The sequence below is a fragment of the Hyla sarda genome, chromosome 3 (genome assembly GCF_029499605.1).
Source record: "Hyla sarda isolate aHylSar1 chromosome 3, aHylSar1.hap1, whole genome shotgun sequence".
Lineage (NCBI taxonomy): Eukaryota > Metazoa > Chordata > Amphibia > Anura > Hylidae > Hyla > Hyla sarda.
The window spans coordinates 442,709,180-442,732,502 of record NC_079191.1 but is presented as its reverse complement, the minus strand read 5'-3'; the positions used below and the strand labels follow the sequence as shown (position 1 = coordinate 442,732,502).

At 46.7% G+C, this 23,323-nt stretch overlaps 1 protein-coding gene across 1 annotated transcript in view; it reads right to left on the bottom strand.

Moving 5' to 3' along the window:
- KCNK5 (potassium two pore domain channel subfamily K member 5) overlaps window positions 1-22,870 on the bottom strand; it is a 51,586-nt gene extending 28,716 nt beyond the window's left edge. The window contains exon 1 of the mRNA XM_056568643.1: window positions 21,396-22,870. Coding sequence (XP_056424618.1) covers window positions 21,396-21,581 — 186 coding nt within the window. The 5' untranslated portion in view covers window positions 21,582-22,870. The remainder of the gene's footprint in view (window positions 1-21,395) is intronic.
- Between the last annotated feature and the right edge of the window lie 453 nt (window positions 22,871-23,323).

The window sequence follows — 23,323 nt, the reverse complement described above, 5'->3', positions numbered from 1 at the left end:
CTCCCGACCAGAAGTGAAGGCGGAAGGGGCACCAAAGGCGAGGACAGAGGAGCAAAACCGGTCCTACTACAATGGGGGGGCCGGTCCTACTACAATGGGGGGCAGGTCCTACTACAATGGGGGGCAGGTCCTACTACAATGGGGGGCAGGTCCTACTACAATGGGGGGGCAGGGTCCTACTACAATGGGGGGGCCGGTCCTACACTACAATGGTGGGGCCGGTCCTACTACAATGGTGGGCCGGTCCTGACTACAATGGTGGGCAGGTCCTACTACAATGGTGGGCAGGTCCTACTACAATGGTGGGCAGGTCCCTACTACAACTGGTGAGGCCGGTCCTACTACAATGGTGGGCCGGTCCTACTACAATGGTGGGCCGGTCCCTACTACAATGGTGGGCAGGTCCTACTACAATGGGTGGCGCAGGTGCCTACTACAATGGTGGGCCCGGGTCCTACTACTGGAGTGAACTCATATGTACTAATATAAACTGTAGTTGATTGAGATAGATAGATAGATAGGATTATATATATGATATTCTATCTATCTATCTATCCATCCATCCATCCACACACAGTGGGTCCCTCAATCCGTTCCAAATGGGACCATCGTATGTTTGGGGGATCCGTGCAATATAAAGTATAGGACAGTGGTCTACAACCAACGGACCTCCAGATGTTGCAAAACTACAACTCCCAGCAATGTACGGACAGCCGTTGGCTGTCCGGACATGCTGGGAGTTGTAGTTTTGCAAAAATCTGGAGGTTAGGATCGGTCCGATATGTCGGGGCCATCGTAGGTCGGGGGGGGGGGGGGGGGGGGGTCACTATATATATCTACACAAAACACATAAACACACTCAAATTATTAAAATGTCTATTTTTCCTAAACCGCATCCAGAGATCCTCACTGAACTAAACTGCTCTTTCACCCTCCCATCAAAAATGGTGCTGGAATGTAGCAATGATACAAAATGCTACTTTCTAGAAAAGTACGCAGAAGGAGATTTAACCAATAAACTGCTTTTAACACCCAATTCACACAACCCCTTTTGCCGACGTCACCATCATCTATAAAAACAACCTTGTACAGTTTTTTTTTCTGGTTAATAAAAGAAAGTATCGTCTCAGCTAACAGGTGTCTGGGTGAGTCTTTCTAGCACATGCACCGCGTCGGATAGAACTAATCAGGAAGGGGGCAGATCTTCACTGGGTACCAACCAGGATCATTTCACTACAATGGAGTCAATAGCAAAGCGCAGCAGACAAGATTTCAGGTTTGCTCCACCAGCCAACAGGTTGTCCCCTTTCTACAGTTTTCCAGCTTGGTCGTCCTTTGCCTCCAACTTCAGGGTCATCAGTCATGACCTAGAGGTTTTCTTCAAGGGTCTGTAGACCTGACCATAGCATTACACCCAAGTATTGTAAACGGGGGGGGGGGGGGGGGGGCTATCCTTGAGAATATCCAGCCCCTCAGAAACCAACATGTTGACGGGGAAGCCCATGGGCGTATAGGCTCACGTCACGTCCTAACAAATGAGCTTTTCTCCTGTCGATGTCACCAAGAAGATCAGATACAGGGGGCACAATGGAAAGCAATTTACATAAGGAGTCAACACAAATGACAAAAGAAGCTCAGAATCCCGCCAAGACCACAACACCCAGAGCGGGGCTGAAGGAATGGAACATCCCTGTAACAATAACAAAAGAAAGCTTTATCGCCCAAACCACAGCAGCTGCCCCCGACACGTCATCTTCTGTGGGAACCAACAGGTCAAACCGAACAAACTCCAACATAAGACAATAACCAAGTATAGACCCTGAACCGGCTTATTATCATGGATGTGTGATGGAGCAATAATGTCCTACCAAACAGTTCACCCTCTCCCCAAACCACCGTATATAACGGAGCCACAAGAAAAGGAACCGAGAAGTTCAGTGGAAGACAAGAAACATCATATGATCCATCATACGTGACAGGAAAGAGAACAAGTCACTATTGACAAAGGTCATATATACTTCCTGTTTTAGGTCTATAGGGGGCAGTATTATAAGTAGTTATATTCTTGTATATAGGAGGCAGTATTATAGTAGTTATATTCTTGTATATAGGAGCAGTATTTATAGTAGTTATATTCTTTGTACATAGGAGCAGTATTAAAGTAGTTATATTCTTGTATATAGGAGGCCAGTATTATAGTAGTTATATTCTTCTATATAGGAGCAGTATTATAGTAGTTATATTCTTGTATATAGGAGCAGTATTATAGGAGTTATATTCTTGTATATAGGAGAAGTATTATAGTAAGTTATATTCTTGTATACAGGAGGCAGTATTATAGTAGTTATATTCTTGTATACAGGAGGCAGTATTTATAGTAGTTATATTCTTCTATATAGGAGCAGTATTATAGTAGTTATATTCTTGTATATAGGAGCAGTATTATAGGAGTTTATATTCTTGTATATAGGAGCAGTATTATAGTAGTTATATTCTTGTATATAGGAGCAGTATTATAGTAGTTATATTCTTGTATATAGGAGCAGTATTATAGTAGTTATATTCTTGTATATAGGAGGCAGTATTATAGTAGTTATATTCTTGTATACAGGAGCAGTATTATAGTAGTTATATTCTTGTTATACAGGAGGGCAGTATTATAGTAGTTATATTCTTGTATACAGGAGGAGCAGTATTATAGTAGTTATATTCTTGTATATAGGAGCAGTATTATAGTAGTTATATTCTTGTATATATAGGAGCAGTATTATAGTAGTTATATTCTTGTATATAGGGGCAGTATTATAGTAGTTATATTCTTGTATATAGGAGCAGTATTATAGTAGTTATATTCTTGTACATAGGAGCAGTATTAAAGTAGTTATATTCTTGTATATAGGAGGCAGTATTATAGTAGTTATATTCTTGTGTATAGGAGCAGTATTATAGTAGTTATATTCTTGTATATAGAGGCAGTATTATAGTAGTTATATTCTTGTATATAGGAGCAGTATTATAGTAGTTATATTCTTGTACATAGGAGCAGTATTAAAGTAGTTATATTCTTGTATATAGGAGGCAGTATTATAGTAGTTATATTCTTGTATATAGAGGCAGTATTATAGTAGTTATATTCTTGTATATAGGAGCAGTATTATAGTAGTTATATTCTTCTATATAGGAGCAGTATTATAGTAGTTATATTCTTGTATATAGGAGCAGTATTATACGGAGTTATATTCTCTGTATATAGGAGAAGTATTATAGTAGTTATATTCTTGTATACAGGAGAGGCAGTATTATAGTAGTTATATTTCTTGTATACAGGAAGGCAGTATTATAGTAGTTATATTCTTCTATATAGGAGCAGTATTATAGTAGTTATATTCTTGTATATAGGAGCAGTATTATAGGAGTTATATTCTTGTATATAGGAGCAGTATTATAGTAGTTATATTCTTGTATATAGGAGCAGTATTATAGTAGTTATATTCTTGTATATAGGAGCAGTATTATAGTAGTTATATTCTTGTATATAGGAGCAGTATTATAGTAGTTATATTCTTGTATACAGGAGCAGTATTATAGTAGTTATATTCTTCTATATAGGAGCAGTATTATAGTAGTTATATTCTTGTATATAGGAGGGCAGTATTATAGTAGTTATATTCTTGCTATACAGGAGGCAGTATTATAGTAGTTATATTCTTCTATATAGGAGCAGTATTATAGTAGTTATATTTCTTGTATATAGGAGCAGTATTATAGGAGTTATATTCTTGTATATAGGTAGCAGTATTATAGTAGTTATATTCTTGTATATAGGAGCAGTATATATAGTAGTTATTATTCTTGTATATAGGAGCAGTATTATAGTAGTTATATTCTTGTATATAGGGAGCAGTATTATAGTAGTTACTATTCTTGTATATAGGAGGCACAGTATTATAGTAGTTATATTCTTGTATATAGGAGCAGTATTATAGTAGTTATATTCTTGTATATAGGAGCAGTATTATAGTAGTTATATTCTTGTATATAGGAGCAGTATTATAGTAGTTATATTCTTGTATACAGAGCAGTATTATAGTAGTTATATTCTTGTATATAGGAGGCAGTATTATAGTAGTTATATTCTTGTATATAGGAGCAGTATTATAGTAGTTATATTCTTGTATATAGGAGCAGTATTAAAGTAGTTATATTCTTGTATATAGGAGGCAGTATTATAGTAGTTATATTCTTGTGTATAGGAGCAGTATTATAGTAGTTATATTCTTGTATATAGAGGCAGTATTATAGTAGTTATATTCTTGTATATAGGAGCAGTATTATAGTAGTTATATTCTTGTACATAGGAGCAGTATTAAAGTAGTTATATTCTTGTATATAGGAGGCAGTATTATAGTAGTTATATTCTTGTATATAGAGGCAGTATTATAGTAGTTATATTCTTGTATATAGGAGCAGTATTATAGTAGTTATATTCTTCTATATAGGAGCAGTATTATAGTAGTTATATTCTTGTATATAGGAGCAGTATTATAGGAGTTATATTCTTGTATATAGGAGAAGTATTATAGTAGTTATATTCTTGTATACAGGAGGCAGTATTATAGTAGTTATATTCTTGTATACAGGAGGCAGTATTATAGTAGTTATATTCTTCTATATAGGAGCAGTATTATAGTAGTTATATTCTTGTATATAGGAGCAGTATTATAGGAGTTATATTCTTGTATATAGGAGCAGTATTATAGTAGTTATATTCTTGTATATAGGAGCAGTATTATAGTAGTTATATTCTTGTATATAGGAGCAGTATTATAGTAGTTATATTCTTGTATATAGGAGCAGTATTATAGTAGTTATATTCTTGTATACAGGAGCAGTATTATAGTAGTTATATTCTTGTATACAGGAGGCAGTATTATAGTAGTTATATTCTTGTATACAGGAGGCAGTATTATAGTAGTTATATTCTTGTATACAGGAGGCAGTATTATAGTAGTTATATTCTTCTATACAGGAGGCAGTATTATAGTAGTTATATTCTTGTATATAGGAGCAGTATTATAGTAGTTCTATTCTTGTATATAGGAGGCAGCATTTGATATTAACCATTTCTGTATCATTCTATTACAGTCCGGCAGTGTAGACACCTGCTATGGATTAGGACGGAGGAGGTTGGAGGGAACAGAGTTGTATGTTACACGAGATAAGATATATACACACATTAGACTGACGGGCCACATGTTGAGCAGCGGAGGATACAGACACATGTGGATTTCAGACACCGGGCAGGAAGCTGATCTCAGTTTTTCCATTTCAGGCAGAAGTGACTTGAGAGCTGCCCCTGTAGTCAGATGTTAGGGGGGCTTTATAGTGGTGACCCCAGGGGGCAGGTTACCTTCTGCAATTCATCATCAAGGATGCAGGTCATGAATGAAGGACAAGCCCTCGGCATGTGTTCTTCTAGGTTCTGGGACACGGTGATGCGCTGCTGCAGAGTTTAGTCACGTTCAGGATATGAGAAATCTGGGTGAGGCCACCATAGGAGTAGTTACCCAACTTTGCCAAAGACAGTAGAATACAGTTTGGAGACAATTGATATTTCCTCGGATGTTTATTTTTTTTTTAGGTTTATTTTTAACATTTCTGTGTAAAAGAGTCACCCATCCAGTTATTCAGCAGCTGCAGGCGGTTTTTTTTGTTTAACTCTTGTCTGACCAGAAAAACCCAAAATAATGGCCCATGCTCCACAAGGTTTCAATTTGTAGGTGGGAAATGAGGGATAAGGGTCATTTCCAATATAAATCCAACATAAGGGATTACGCCTTTGAAGGGACCATCTACATTACTGGGGAGATCTCCAGGAGTTTTCAGTTCCCCCACTTAAAGGGGTACTCCATCCCTAGACATCTTATACCCTATCCAATGGATAAGGGGATTGTGGGGGTCCTGCATGGAGAGAACTTCGCTCCGTGTTGGATGACTGGCGATACGGGGCAGAGGCTCGTGATGTCATGGCCACACCCCCTCAATGAAAGTCTATGGGAGGGGGCGTGGCGACAGCCACGCCCCCTCCCATAGACTTTCATTGAGGGGGCGTGACCATGACACCACGAGCCTCCAGCAGTGCACCCGACACATTTAAAAAAATGAACACCAGGTGCAGAAGGGAGATTGCCGGGGTCCCCAGCGGCGGGACCCTCATGATCAGACATCTTATACTATCATCTTTGGATAGGCGATAAGGTGTCTAGGGGCAGAGTACCCCTTTAATGGTGCGTTTACACTGCGGAATCACAGCTAGATGAATTCCGCGAGCGGAGATTCCGCCTGGCGGCCGCCGGTGAGGTTGCGTTGGCGCTAGGGCCACTGAGCCGTCTCCATTGACGGCTATGCAGTGCTCGTGGAATCCGCGCAAAGAATGAACATGTTCTTTCTTTGCGCGGAACAATTTCAGCAGCGGAATTGTCCACCGCGGAAATTCCACAGTGTGAACAGGTCTCGCGGAGACCCATTCACACCGCGGAATTCCGTAGTATGAAGGCACCCTAATGGAGAAATCCCCTCTTGACCACCAAGTTGCTACTCCCGCATATTATTGATATTTATAGAGGGGTTCCCCGAACTTTGTTAAACACCAGTGGTCTCCAAATTGTGGCCCTCCAGATGTTGCAAAACTACAACTCTAGAGATATATATATATTTTGGTTGAGTCATGTCAATGTGGAGGTCGGTGGAGAGAATGACAGCAAGAAGTCGGCCAACAGACCTTAGAGCAGCGATTCCCAACCAGTGTGCCTCCAGCTGTTGCAAAACTACAACTCCCAGCATGCCCGGAACGCCAACAACTATCTGGGAATGCTGAGAATTGTATTTTTGCAACAGCTGAAGAGCTGCAGGTTGGAGAACAACGATACAGAGCAGTGTTTCCCAACCTGGGTGCCTCCAGCTGTTGCAAACCTACAGCTCCCAGCATGGCCGGACGGCCCCTTGACTGGTGTACACCATGTAGAGCGTTCAGGTGGAGTAAGCACAAGTCAATGCTGCCGAGATGTGTCACATGACCACGCCAATCCGCATCCGCCAAGCCCTGAGAACGGAGCCCAAGATTATGGCGCATTGGCTGCATGGGAATAGGATGTCAATGTGTAAGTCAGGAAATCCTGGACTCGTGTACGAGGTCCCTACGAAATATAGACACCCAGCGCCGAACCCTTCACACACCCGTTACCTAACACACAAGGAATGTCAACCAGGCCGGGCAACGCATTATACAAGAAAAATCCCACCGTGGTCCAGAGGGGGGGCAAAAAAACGGGACGGAGGAGCCTCGGAGAAAAAGGGGAACCCCACCCAAAGAAAACAAGGGTCCGAGTGACTATGGACAACTGTAATTAGTCACTTCCATCCCCGTGATCTCCGGCGCCAATGGATTCCATGAGAAAAGGTGGAACGAACCAGAAGACCATCCACAAGGCTCCGGCTTCTCAAGCCAAACATGACGCTGGGAGTTATAGTTTTGCAACAGCTGGAGGCACGCCGTTTTGGAAACACAGGTCTGGATACACTTATCTTGTTCCGTTCTAGGAGAACATGACACAAAGTATCACCAATGACCTTTAACCTTCAGCAGAAACCGTGAACCTTGAATAGACCGTAAAAGGAACCGAAGATTTACCAAGTCCTTCACGTATCGATCCGTTTACAAGCTTATTTTTTAGCTTACCAGGGTGCCTCCAGCTGTTGCAAAACTACAACTCCCAGCATGCCCGGGCATGCTGGCAGTTGTAGTCTAGCAACAGCTGGAGGCACCCTAGTTGGGAGACACTGTATCAAGGATACAAGTAGATCTATGGACGGGGGGGGGGGGGGGGGGGGGGAGAAATACAATGTCCAAAAACCAGTCCCATCACCTGAAGGCAAAGCAGCCTCCAATGTCTGTCATGTGATTATCAGCACTATTATTCGAGTGGTTCTTGTGTATGCATTGTGCTCTATTGTTTTAGCTGATGTGGCAGGCATGGGGGGTGGTTTAGGCCACACAGATTGCAATTCCATCACTGAAATGATTTCCTAATGCTGCCTAGGTTTCCCATGAATCCTCTGGCTTTGCAGATAGAGAGAGGGTGTGGAGTCTGATCACTGCACCTGGTCTTCTAATTAGGCTGCTGGAGGTCACCTGATCAGGGCTCATTCACACGGCAGACAGTCAGCTTGCAGCAGGCGCCGCCGCGGGCATTGGCTGCAGAACCACACAGCAGTCCGGTGAAACTCCGCTGCAGCGATTTCCTGGAGTTCCTCTTTAACAGTGACGCCAAGTCCTTTAGCCGTCATTGGGGGAGATTTATCAAAAGGATTTAGACAGTTTTTTTTTCCCCGTCGCACAGAAAGTCAAAGTCTAAATACGTGCGACTTTTTCACGCCTTTTGCTTTAGAGGATTTTTAGAACATGATGCATTCTAGTCTATTTTAGACGGAAAAATGCCTGCTGAAGCAAGTTTAAAAGGGGTACTCCGATGGAAATTTTTTATTATAATTATTTTTTTTTTGTTTAAATCAACTGGTGCCAGAGCGTTAAACAGATTTGTAAATTACTTAATTACTATTAAAAAAAAAATCTTAATCCTTCCAATACTTATCTGCTGCTGTTATGATCTACAGGAAGTTCTTTTCTATTTGAATTTCCTTTCTGTCTGACCACAGTGCTCTCTGCTGACACCTCTGTCCATTTTAGGAACTGTCCATAGTAGGAGAGGTTTTTTATGGGGATTTTCTCCTACTCTGGACAGTTCCTAAAATGGACAGAGGTGTCAGCAGAGAGCACTGTGGTCAGACAAAGGAAATTCAAAAAGAAAAGAACTTCCTGTGGATCATAACTGCAGCTAAGTACTGGAAGGATTAAGATTTTTTTTTAAATAAAAAGTAATTTACAAATCTGTTTAACCTTCTGGCACCAGTTGATATATATATATATATATATATATAAAAATAAATAAAGGTTCAGTGGAGTACCCCTTTAAATACAATCTTAACCATAGATCCCGAAGTCCGTGCGCAGAATTTATCCAGAGCCGTGCGACTTTTGATTTAGGCGCACAATAGACCGGCCCATCGCTCTGTAGGTTGGTCTACATTGATGCGGGAAATAGACAAATTTGATAAATTCCCCCCCCCCCCCCCCCATTGTGTCTATGGTGGGGCGCCCCAGCGTTCCACCGACCCTCCTAGTGTTCCGCTGTCAGTCTTCAATGCAGATTCGGAATTCTATTAATGAACCAGAAAGCTTAGGATGAACAGAACTGCTGCGATGCATGGAAGGAAAGTAATGGAGGGATAGGAATACTAAATGTGCATTGCTGTAGTGAAGAGGTGGCATTGCCAGACCGGCGGCACATTTGGCGCAAGGTTTTTTTTTTTTGTTTTGCGCTGGATAAAGAGAAGCCTCCAATCGGCGTCTGGTCAGGCCCGGCTGCTGAGTGTCACTTTTCCCTCTTGCAGACTCATCCTTTCTTCTGCAGATCAGACGCGGCCAGGAAACCCCAGCCTGATGTCAGCAGAATCCACTTCCCCCTTCATGTGCAGGTGCAGAGGGACAGATCGGCCCCACAAGGGCATCGCCAGCGTGGCTCAAAAAAAAAAAAAAAAAAAAAAAAAAAAAAACACTTTCTAGAACTTTCATTTTAAATACGTTAATAAAAAATATATAGTTTTATTCCAGGAAGCCTCATTGTCTTAACGCCATATTGTTCAATGCGGCCGTAGGTCCCTAGAGTTGTTCACCTAGCGAATAAAATTCCGATAAAACAGTGAAGACCAACAAATGGATCTATATACTTTACAGCAGTGTTTCCCAACCAGGGTGCCTCCAGCTGTTGCAAAACGACAACTCACAGCATGCCCGGACAGCCTAAGGGCTGTCCGGGCATGCTGTGAATTGTAGTTTTGCAACAGCTGTAGGCACAATGGTTGGAGCCTTTGTCTGTCCGAGCATGCTGGGAGTTGTAGTTTTGCAACAGCTGGAGGCACAATGGTTGGAGCTTTTGGCTGTCTGGGCATGCTGATAGTTGTAGTTTTGCAACAGCTGGAGGCACAATGGTTGGAGCCGTTGGCTATCCGGGCATGCTGAGAGTTGTAGTTTTGCAACAGCTGGAGGCACAATGGTTGGAGCTTTTGGTTGTCTGGGCATGCTGGGAGTTGTAGTTTTGGAACAGCTGGAGGCACAATGGTTGGAGCCTTTGGCTGTTCAAGCATGCTGGGAGTTGTAGTTTTGCAACAGCTGGAGGCACAATGTTTGGAGCTTTTAGCTGTTCGGGCATGCTGGGAGTTGTAGTTTTGGAACAGCTGGAGGCACACTGGTTGGGGAAAAACTAACTTTATGGTTAATGAAAATCTATGAAACAACAATAATATAAAATTATAAAATAAGTAAAAAAAAATAATAATAATAATAATAAAAATTGTGCTCCTGTCCCTTTAAGTGATCATACAGCGAGGGCAGCGCAGGGCACATACTTCCTGCTTTGAACCCTTCATTGACAGAAGAGAATCGCACCTTTTACTGGCTTGGAAATATCCGGAAGCCTCCGGTGGGCGACAAACAGAAGGCGCATTCAGAGACTCCCCTCCGGCCCTGGACTCTGTATAAACCATTCACAGGACAAGTTCCTGATCTTAAATAGGGAGGTCCCCAGGATTAGAAAACCATAAATACACCACACAGCGCCACCCTTGCCCACAGGTTGTGTGTGATATTACAACTGGACTGAGCTGCATCACCCCACAGTTTTGTGCAGGTTCTAGAAGTCCTGGATCACAGCTTTAACATACAGCAGTGTTCTCCAACTAGTCCCACAACTACAAGTCCCATCATGCCCTGACAGCCAGTAGTTTGGCTAAGCTGGACTCCACAGGGTTTCCCCATCCAGTGCGCCTCCTGCTGTTGCAAACCTACAACTCCCAGCTTGTCAGGAGTTGTAGTTTTGCCACAGCAGGAGGCGCACTGGTTGGGAACCACTGTTGGGGTACGTTCACACGAGCGGATCCCTAGTGTATTTTACGCTGCGGATCCGCCGCTGTATGGTGCCTTCACATGTGCCTGCTCGGATCGGCAATACGCCACTACGAGCAGGTACACTGAAGCGAGGTGCGTACTCTCACACATCGCGGCCGCTCCCCCTGTTCTACGAGCTAGGCCGAGAGCTGCGAGTAGGCTGCGGGTGCATGCGGCGACTCCCACCTCTGTGTGTCTGCTCATAGCGGCGTATTGCTGCTCCAAACAGGCACATTCATACGCTGGGGATCCGCTCGTGTGAAAGGGGGCGTTCACACGCTATTACCGTTTCCCGCTGCGAGTTACGCCATCATGGATTTAAATGGGTCTACAGACAGTCTGCAATAATGTCCGATTTACGGACTGTCCGCGGACACATTCAAATGAATGGAAGCGAAACTCGCAACGGGTTACAAGCGTGTGAACACACCCTTAAAGGCTATTCACACGGCAGTATTTCCGTTTGCGGAATTCCGCTTCAAATGAAAGTCCGATAGGCTTCGAATAGGATTTTCGCACTCCCATTGACACTTCTGAATTTCCGCTTGCGGAATTCCAACTCAAATAAAAACCCATAAACTTCTATGGGATTCCGCACTCCCATTCACACTTCTGAATTTCCGCAAGCGGAAATTCAGAAGTGTGAATGGGAGTGCGGAATCCCATAGAAGTTTATGGGTTTTTATTTGAGGCGGTGTTCCGCATGTGGAAATTCTGCGGTGTGAATAGACCCTTATAGGGTCTGTAGGAATCGAGGTTTCCTTATTTTAAGTTCACAGGTTGCACCAAGACCACAAGTACAACCCACAATTATTTCCTCGCCATAGGAGCGCCTACAGGTCGTGCTGCGGCATCTTGGTGTTCCAGTCTCCCTGGATTCCGTGTTCACGTTCCGGTGGAAGAGACATTAGATATTTGCTCTTGGAAAGTGCGCGGGGCGAGAAGTAGGTCAAACACGTCCCCTTGTGCCGCTCCCATCTCTGAAGAGTGAGCCGACCTCGTCCCTCAGCGTAAGCGAAAACACAGCTCCCTGGCAGCTCCGCCGAGCAAGACGAGCTGCTAAGACTCCAGACAAAAGCCAAAAAAATAAACTAATCGAAAAAGGAAGAAATGGCTCCGCGTTATTAGCCGACCGCACGCTGTCAGCAGGAGGGACCCGCCATGTTCTATCCAGCCCCACGTACCCTACAGACAGCGAGGGGTTAACTCCCAATCACCTGTAAAATACCGAGCAGATAACTCGTCGCATCAGCTCCTTGCGTCCTTTTAAAAAGGGATCGTTCACACTTGGGGAGGAAACTGTCGGGATCCTCAAGGGATTCGGCGCGTATTCCGCGTTACGTTTCGCGCAGATTCCGCTTCGAATCGGACTCCTATTTATTTTTAAATGCGATTTCTGCAACTGTTCATTTTCACATATTTCCAACGTGAATTCCACCGGATGAATAGACGTGGGCACGGCGAACGGCTTCCGGGGAGAGAGGCGCGCACATCACCGGAGGTATGTAGCCAGAGGAAGGGGGGGGGGGGGGGTTTGGCCAAATCGGGCAGAGTCGATGTTTGGACTCTGGACCCCAGGACAGGCAAGGGCTCCTGAAATGCACAGAATATCGGCATGAGTTATTGGCCGGAAAGCTCGCGGAATATCGTATCGGCTGTAAAAAATCAATATCGGTCGATCCCCAGTGAGATGCACCAAATTAGCTGGCGTGAGCCAACTGAGAAAACCTGATACATCATTAGACTGTGTTCATACTATGTTTAGACTCAATCACAGGTACTTGTCAGTATGCTGCCTAGTACGGGATGGCGACGTATACTGTGGTGGAGAGCAGCAGATGCCATTCAAAGAATCACAATTTACGCTATTTTGACTGGACAATGCAGCAGACGACACTTCTAAGGGTAGGAACACACTACGTTTTGGACCCCCATTAATTGTCTCAGCGGACCCCATTGAATTCTACAATCGAAGGAGTCACCTAGTGACTCATTTCGGGACGTATGCGCTATTTCAAAAGCGCAACAGCCCCTGTCATGAGTGCGCTTAAAATGGCGCATATGTCCCGTACATAGTCACTAGGGGGTGACTGTTCGGCAGCAGAAGTGAATGGGGTCCACTGCTCCCGTTAACAGTATACGTCGGCTTCCCGTTTTTGTGGCAGAACCCCGCAGCGCGGAAACAGCATTCCGAACATTTACTTACGAATGCTGGCCAGTGGAGTACCCCTTTAAAGTAGCATATACAGCCTGAACGGGAGAAGCCAGGTGACTCCTTTCAGGCCATTTAAATAAATGGCACCAGCGCAGTGGGAACCCAGCCTTAGGGTACGTTCAGACAAGTGGATTTACAGCACATTTTATGTTGTAGATCCGCCGCTGAAGAACCTCTGTCTGGTGCCTTTATATGTGTCTGCTCGGAGGGGCAATATGCCGCTACGAGCAGACACACTGAAGCGGTGTGCGAGTTGCCGAGCACGTGCCGTGTACTTGCACACATCGCGGCCGCTCCCCCTGCTCAATGAGCTAGGCCGAGAGCTGCCATGATGTGAGAGTATACTGCGCATGCGCACATCACAGTGTGTCTGCTCGTAGCGGTGTATTGCGGCTCCGAGCAGGCACATGTAAAGGCAGCATCTAGGAGGTCCTTCAGCGGCGGATCCGCAGCAAAATATGCGCGTAAAATCCGCTTGTCTGAATGTACCCTTACACTGCCTGCTCCAAGAATGAGGGGAATGAACTCTGAATGTAAATAGAGGGCAGGCTGGAAAGTGAGGGGGGACAAGAAGAGAGGCTGTGGCACTAGAGCATCTTGGCTCCACCTCCTTGACATTTGGCTGACATGTGCCTGTCAAGAACATAGAAATCAAATGTATAATGTTATATCTATATCGGCAAATCTCATCAACTTTCAAATACAACGCTGCTTCTCACTTTATAATGGGCAACGATTGGTCTCAACACCAACACACAAACCATTAACTCTATGACTTTGGGCCTTTTTTATTATTTTTTATTGGGGGTCGAAAATTTTTAGATGGATTTATCAAGTTCAAACTACAGAGTTCTATGTATACCCGAGTGGTCTACAGAATCCAGTCCCTCCCTATTCCACAACCTCCTGGGCGCTGGCAGTTCGCCCTGTTGCCGTGACAACAACAAGCGCCCAATGTTGCCAAATGTTTCTTTTGTTGCGGACCGGCAACAATGTTTCCGCCCTCGATGACTCCAGCTGTAAAAGCAAAAGTGGTGGAGATCCATTGCTCAATTGGCGACACAACAACGACAAACACGTTGGCGTCACAACCCTCCCCGCGCATCGCCGGCCTCATCCGCCTCTTATGGAGCCAGACACCAAATTAACTCCTGGAAGTTGAGGAACTGGTTTTTCTAGTTAAAGTACAAATGAGAATTTTATGCGTTAGAAGATCCAGGTGCGGATTCCAACAATGCAGACTATGCTGATGTGCAGAGGGAACCCTGAGGCTAGCAAGAGCCCTCACCCATTTTAAAAAGGGGAACTCTACATATGGCGTCACCTTCACACAATGTGTTGGTTGAGCCAAATGCTTACATTCATGGGGGGAGGTTGATCACGAGAACTAATTGTCAAGTAAGTGGTCGGCCAACACATTTGACATTGCCTAGCAGCTTTGTTCTACTCTAGTGGTCTGCAAACTGTGGACCTCTAGATGTTGCAAAACTACAACTCCTAGCATGCCAGGACAGCCAACAGAAGATTGCCTAGCAGCTTTGTTCTACTCTAGTGGTCTGCAAACTGTGGACCTCTAGATGTTGCAAAACTACAACTCCTAGCATGCCAGGACAGCCAACAGAACATTGCCTAGCAGCTTTGTTCTACTCTAGTGGTCTCCAAACTGTGGACCTATAGATGTTGCAAAACTACAACTCCTAGCATGCCAGGACAGCCAACAGAACATTGCCTAGCAGCTTTGTTCTACTCTAGTGGTCTCCAAACTGTGAACCTCAAGGCGTTGCAAAACTACAACTCCTAGCATGCCAGGACAGCCAACGGAACATTGCCTAGCAGCTTTGTTCTACTCTAGTGGTCTCCAAACTGTGGACCTATAGATGTTGCAAAACTACAACTCCTAGCATGCCCGGACAGCCGTTGGCTGTCCGGGCATGCTAGGAGTTGTAGTTTTACAACATCTGGGAGGTCCACAGTTTGGAGACCACCAGAGAAGAACAAAGCTCTAGTACCTACCCATAATCATTATTAAAAAGGAGAACTGCAGTGCAATATAAACTTTGTATTGGGGATAAGTTATGGATCGTGGGGGGTCCGACCGCTGGGACCCCCCCCCCGCAATCTCCTTTATAGGGTCGCAGCAGTATGCTGGAAGGGGGCGTTCCGTCCCCGCATAATGCAGAGGCCAACATGTATCCCATAGAGCTACATGGAGGGGGTCTGCCACGGCTTCCTGGCGGGGACCATACAACGCTTTCTTCAGACTGCTGCGGCCCCGTACAGGAGATTGCAGGGGGGGCTCCAGCGGTCGGACCCCCGCAATCTATAACTTATCCCCTATCCTTCAGGTTATATATATATATGTTATAGAGCAATGTCCATTGAGTTGAGGTCCCCCGTTTGGAGACCACTGTTCCATTCTACAGGGAAAGTGGATATTTGGTTGCATCCGCCATCAGCCAACGAAGCCCCCGCGGAAAGCCATATACAGTAATCGTCAACCGACCGCACATGACTACCGATGCGTCAGCAGAAATTCTAAATGACATTTTAATCCGACGTTAAGGAACAAGTGACCCCGGGGCCAACGAGGAACACAAAGGAGCTTAAGAGAAAACAAACAGAAGAGGCCGATTGTATTGTCGCTTCCCAATATAAAAAAAAAAAACGTGCAACGTCACTTCCACAAAGCGGAGCGCTCAAAATAGCTTCACAGCTTCTGCAGGTGGAGGAGACTTTAGTGACTGTCACGCCCCGTACGTGAGGGAGGAACGAGCATTCGATATGTGACAAGAAGAGGGAAGTCTTCAATTTGTTTGTTACACGAATACGGGGGAAGTTCTATAAGACGGCCGCCAAAAAAAATATTGCGCTGCAGTCATAATGCATGGTCTGGACACGGGGGGGGGGGGGGGGGTCTTCTCAGAGTGAGCGGGTTTCATTGTATTGTTACTGTAGCACAGTGTTTCCCCCAACCAGAGTGCCTCCAGCTGTTGTTAAAACTACAACTTCCAGCATGCCCAGACAGCCATTAGCTACAGCTGGAGGCCCCCTGCTTTGGAAACACAGCTGTATATATATCTCCCATGTAAAAAAGGAAGACACAGGCATGCTGGAAGTCGTAGTTTTGCAACAGCTGGAGAGCAATGATATAGAGCAGTGTTTTCCAACCTGGGTGCCTCCAGCTGTTGCAAAACTACAACTCCCAGCATGCCCGGACAGCCAAAGGCTGTCCGGGCATGCTGGGAGTTGTAGTTTTGCAACAGCTGGAGGTCCACAGTTTGAAAAACACTGGAATAGATGCACAGTGGCTGCAAAAAACATTAGGCATGCTGGGAGTTAAAGTTTTGCAACAGCTGGAGAAACCCAGGTTGGGGAAACACTGCTGTATATTTCTCCCATGTTAAAGGAAGACACAGGCATGCTGGGAGTCGTAGTTTTGCAACAGCTGGAGAGCAATGATTTAGAGCAGTGTTTTCCTAACCAGGGTGCCTCCAGCTGTTGTAAAACTACAACTCCCAGCATGTCCAGACAATGGCTGTCCAGGCATGCTGGAAGTTGTAGTTTTGCAACAGCTGGAGGCACCCTGGTTAGGGAAACACTGCTGTATAGGTCTCCCATGTTAAAGGAAGACACAGGCATGCTGGGAGTCGTAGTTTTGCAACAGCTGGAGAGCAATGATATTGAGCAGTGTTTCCCAACCAAAGTGCATCCAGCAGTTGCAAAACTACAACTCCCAGCATGCCCGGACAGCCAAAGGCTGTCCGGGCATGCTGGGAGTTGCAGTTTTGCAACAGCTGGAGGTCCACAGTTTGAAAAACACTGGAATAGATGCATAGTGGCTGAAAAAACAACATTGGCCATGCTGGGAGTTGAAGTTTTGCAACAGCTGGAGGCCCCCTGGTTGGGGAAACACTGCTGTAGCAGGTTACTGTGCATCCTGTTCGCTCTTTCGTGTAACTCCGCCACATGATTCGCACTTTACTCGCTGCTGACAGCAGGAAAAACTGCTCTAACCCCAGCGCCTGAGAAGAAATTATCTCACTGACCGCACCTTCACGACGAGTCTGGAGGGAAGCCATTAAAGACAAGAGCAAATGGGGGAAGGGGGGGTTATCCTAAAAACACCCCCCCCCCCCCCATCCTTCCCGCCATCCAACCAATATAAAAAGAAGAAACAATCATAATTGTGCTGAACTGATCAGATTATACAACATAGTCCCATATACCCAGTGCACAATGCCGTGTGTTTATATATTTAGATATTTAACCCCTTCAATGTGCACTGGCAGCTAAACGAAATTTCCTAGGAAAGCTAAATAAATAAAAAATAAAAAAAAGTTGCCAAAAGCAACAAAAGGGGAAAAGTTTATTCAAGGGGAAAAAAATAAACAAGGTCTACAAAAAAAAAACGTCCCAACAGATGCACGCTACACGGGGTCAGGGGTCAGCGGTGGTCTCCAACGTGTGGCTCTACAGCTGGTGTAAAGCTGCATGCTGGGAGTAGTAGTTACACTATGGGATGGAGAGCCACGATACGGCTGGGAGAATGAATGCAGTAAATGCAGTGTGCATGCTATGTACTAGACCAGTGTGCCTCCAGCTGTTGCAAGACTACAACTCCCAGCGTGCTCGGACAGTCTAAGAGCCAAGCGTTGAGCAGAATACGAGTTGCAAGCAAGACACAGCATTGCAGCTTGATTTTAGTCCAGTGGTCTTCAAATGGTGGAGCTCCAGCTGTTGCATAACTACAACTCCCAGTATGCCCGGACAACTGTTGGCTACAGCTGGAGGCACCCTGGTTGGGAAGCACGGCTGTGTGTTTCTCCCATGTAAAAGAAAGACACGAGCATGCTGGGAGTTGTAGTTTTGCAACAGGTTGGAGAACAATGGTATAAAGCAATGTTTCCCCAACCAGGGTGCCTCCAGCTGTTGCCAAAATACCATTCCCAGCATGCCTCAACAGCCAATGACTATCCGGGCATGCTGAGAGTTGTAATTTTGCAACAGCTGAAGAGCCGCAGGTTGGAGAACCACATTAAAGCAAAGTTTCCCAAGCAGGGTGCCTCCGGCTGTTGCAAAACTACAACTCCCAGCATGCCTGGACAGCCATTGGCTACAGCTGGAGGCACCCTGATTGGGAAACACAACTGTATGTTTCTTCTATGTAAAAGAAAGACATGGGCATGCTGGGAGTTGTAGTTTTGCAACAGCTGGAGAGCAATGATATAGTGCAGTGTTTCCCAACCATGGTGCCTCCAGCTGTTGCAAAACTACAATTCCCAGCATGCCCGGACAGATGTTTATATAAACCTTACATATGTTAACACAACACAATTAAGCTGAATGGGACCCGCATCACCCCATGGAGGTCCCAATCAGTGAGGGCATTATAGGGCAGGGGCTCAAGCCCCCCCTTCTGGGTCTTTGTGTGCACATCCCTGAAGAGCAATGTTTCCCAACCTGGGTGCCTCCAGCTGTTGCCAAACTACCATTGTCAGCATGCTTGAACAGCCAACGACTATCCAGGTATGCTGAGAGTTGTAGTTTTGCAACAGCTGAAGAGCCAAAGGTTGGAGATCAATGATATGGAGCAAAGATTCCAAAACGGCGTGCCTCCAGCTGTTGTCAAACTACCATTCCCAGCATGCTTGAACAGCCAACGACTATCCAGGCATGCTGAGAGTTGTAGTTTTGCAAAAGCTGAAGAGCCAAAGGTTGGAAAACAATGATATGGAGCAAAGTTTCCCAAGCAGGGTGTCTCCAGCTGTTGCAAAACTACAACTCCCAAGATGCCCAGACAACCGTTGGCTACAGCTGGAGGCACCCTGGTTGGGAAGCACGGCTGTGTGTTTCGCTCATGTAAAAGATAGACACAGGCATGCTGGGAGTTGTAGTTTTGCAACAGCTGGAGGTCCACAGTTTGCATCTATTCCAGTGTTCCTCAAACTGTGGACCTCCAGCTGTTGCAAAACTACAACTCCCAGCATGCCCGGACAGCCTTTGGCTGTCCGGGCATGCTGGGAGTTGTAGTCTTGCAACAGCTGGAGGCACCCTGGTTGGGAAGCATGGCTGTATGTTTCTCTCATGTAAAAGAAAGACACGGGAATGCTGGGTGTTGTAGTTTTGCAACAGCTGGAGAGCAATAATATAGAGCAGTGTTTCCCAACCAGGGTGCCTCCAGCTGTTGTAAAACTACAACTCCCAGCATGCCCGGACAGCCTTTGGCTGTCCGGGCATGCTGGGAGTTGTAGTCTTGCAACAGCTGGAGGCACCCTGGTTGGAAAACACTGCTCTATATCATTGCTCTCCAGCTGTTGCAAAACTACAACTCCCAGCATGCTCGGACAGCGCTTTGGCTCTCCGGGCATGCTGGGAGTTGTAGTTTTGCAACAGCTGGAGGTCCACAGTTTGAAGACCACTGGAATAAATGCATAGCGGCTGCAAAAACATTGGGCACACACACACACCATACCTCTACCTGAGCGGATGCCTCCCACTGAGGATACCAGGGGCCCCATTGACTGTAGGGGCCAAGATACCTGGGGCCAGTATTTCCCCATCGTTTTCGAGCGCTACGCGTGTAGCATTTACCACGGATGATAAACAGAACAAATATCGTTCCACATGAAGCCATTCGGATGGTTACGTCTGTGTTTGGCGCAGAGCGCCGCAACACGGCCAATAGATTTCCGGAGAATATGAAGGTTTTGCACCAATCCCGTGCGGTCAGAATACAAAGGGTCAATTCTAAAAATAATACAAAATAAAAGCTATAACAATATTTATATAGTGCGACTATAAATAACCACATTAAACTGGAGAACCGTGCGGAGCGGAGGCGACTTTCGTTTCTCTTTTACGAAAAGTAGCGCAAACATTCTAAAAGGTATTTTTGCTCGGAATGTCCAGTCTTCAAATTGACAGGATCAATCATGTGAAATCCGGGGAGCGGCAGCGCAGTCACAGCGCCGCATCATCTGACTATCCACGGGAACGGCGACAAGAAAAAGAACAAAGTCCAGACTTGTCCTGGAATCTTCTAATTTGGCGCAGATTTTATGGATTAAATGTATCAGATTATGTCAAAACCGGGAAAACCATCAATATTTCCCCCCGATCCCCCCCCCCCCCCCCCCCCCCCCCGATCATGAACAATCAGGACCCCGGGGGAGATTAGGAACTTTTCCTACAGGTTTCTAGAGAAGCCCCAGAGCTGATCCCTGATGATCCCCGCAGCAGCAGATCCCTGATCCCCGCAGCAGCAGATCCCTGATCCCCGCAGCAGCAGATCCCTGATCCCCGCAGCAGCAGATCCCTGATCCCCGCAGCAGCAGATCCCTGATCCCCGCAGCAGCAGATCCCTGATCCCCGCAGCAGCAGATCCCTGATTATAAAGTCAAGTACAAAACACAACAACAAGTTCTTAATTGATATTTGAAGTAGCAGAAAGTTTTGTTTTACTTGTGGGCGAAGTGATTACAAAACAGACTTTAACCAAAGCATTGGCGGAGCAAGTTCTCTGGTAAGTGTTATTGCATCAGACAATGAGGGTGCAAAGAGTGAGGGGCAGAGGGGGGCAAGTCAGTGGTGTCCAAACTGTGGCCCTCCAGTTGTTGCAAAGCTACAACTCCCAGCATGCCCGGACAGCCGTTGGCTGTCCGGGCATGCTGGGAGTTGTAGTTTTTTTTTGCAACATCTGGAGGGCCACAGTTTGGACACCACTGGGGTAAGTGTTATTGCATCAGGCAATGAGGGGGCAAAAGAGTGAAGGGGGGGCAGAGCTGGAGGGGGCAAAAGAGTGAAGGGGGGGGGCAGAGCTGGAGGGGGCAAAAGAGAGAGTCAGGGGGGCAGAGCTAGAGGGGGCAAAAGAGAGAGTCAGGGGGGCAGAGCTGGAGGGGGCAAAAGAGAGAGTCAGGGGGGCAAAATAGAGTCAGGGGGGCAAAATAGAGTCAGAGGGCAGAGCTGGAGGGGGCAAAAGAGTGAGGGGGGGGCAGAGCTGGAGGGGGCAAAAGAGTGAAGGGGGGCAGAGCTGGAGGGGGCACAGAGTCAGGGGGTAGAGTTGCCCCCAATGGCTCCAGGGGGTCATCATACCCTTCTAGTGACTCTGGGGTGTCTTACCTCCAGGATCTCCTCCAGGTCCTTCAGGGTCAGGCAGGTGTACTTGTCCAGGATTTTGGTTTTGCTCTCATCGAACTCCTTGGTGGCTTGTTTCCAGTTGGGCTCCTCCAGGACTTGGAATATGGCCGCCCCAATAGACAAGTAGAAGATGATGGCCGAGGTGAGGAGGGGCCCCCTGTCCACCATGGTCGCGGCTGCACTCACTCTCCCCTAGTGCCCTGTGGCATGGACCCTCCACCCCGGAGCCCCTCGCACCAGCTGTTTGAATTTGGTGCACCCTCCGCGCATGCGCGCTGCGCCGCTCTAACGACTTTTTCTTTGCTACAAAGTATCGGGAGTTTAATGTCACAAGGTTCCGGCTGCGCTGAGAATGTCGGGGCCGGTGGAGATCCCCGCGGTGTGAGACCCCGAGGAGCGCCGCATGGAGCGCAGCGGAGCCGCATGTAGTGAGGACTGAGACCAGACACGTGTGCGGCTCCGGCTCCTCGGGCTTCATATTTGTAGAGAGTGAATCAGGGAGGAGATAGGAGAGACCGCCCCGGGACAGAGCCCCGACACCGGGGAGAAGAGCACGGCCCCCCGCCTCCTCCTGAACCCCGACACCGGGGAGAAGAGCACGGCCCCCCGCCTCCTCCTGAGCCCCGACACCGGGGAGAAGAGCACGGCCCCCCGCCTCCTCCTGAGCCCCGACACCGGGGAGAAGAGCACGGCCCCCCGCCTCCTCCTGAACCCCGACACCGGGGAGAAGAGCACGGCCCCCCGCCTCCTCCTGAACCCCGACACCGGGGAGAAGAGCACGGCCCCCCGCCTCCTCCTGAGGACACTGTGGGGACCGCACTGATGGAGAACACTATGGGGGTACAGAGGACCCCACTGATGGAGAACACTATGGGGGACCCCACTGATGGACAAAACTATGGGGGTACAGGGGGCCCCACTGATGGAGAACACTATGGGGGGCCCCACTGATGGAGAACACTATGGGGGGCCCCACTGATGGAGAACACTATGGGGGGGGGCCCCACTGATGGAGAACACTATGGGGTACAGGGGACCCCACTGATGGAGAACACTATGGGGGCCCCACTGATGGAGAACACTATGGGGTACAGGGGACCCCACTGATGAAGAACACTATGGGGGACCCCACTGATGGAGAACACTACGGGTCACAGGGGAGGGGACCCCATTGATGGATAACACTATATGGGGGTACAGGGAACCCTACTGAGAGAACACTATGGGGGTACAGGGGATCCCATTAATGGATAAGACTATGGGGGTACAGGGGACCTCACTAATGGATAACACTATGGAGAACCCCACTGATGGATAACACTATGGGGGACCCCACTATTGGATAACACTATGGGGACCCCACTGATGGATAACACTATGGGGGTTCGGGGGACCCCACTGATGGATAACACTATGGGGGACCCCACTGATGATAACACTATGGGGGACCCCACTGATGATAACACTATGGGGAACCCCACTGATAGATAACATTATGGGGGACCCCACTGATGATAACACTATGGGGGTGCAGAGGATCCCACTGATAGAGAACACTATGGGGGACCCCACTGGTAGATAACATGGGGGTACAGGGGGACTCCAGCAGTGTGTGTCGGGGGGGGGGACCGTTGTTCTTGCACATTTTCGTTTCCTGTTTGTGTAAATAAAGTTGTGTTGTCATGTAATTTCTCTCCTTTCTGGTCGCTCTATTGCGTTTGTCTCTTGCATTCACATGATTATCTGTCCTGATCTAATGTGTTTTACAGCTGAGGGTTTGTTACAGTACATCCTGTCTAGGCCGTCAGCACTCGGCTCTCCTGTCCCGATCTGTGCAGGTGAATTGTATCAAGCTGGAATCCAGGCAGTATGTGACGGGAGAAGGATTAAAGGGGTACTCCGAACTACAA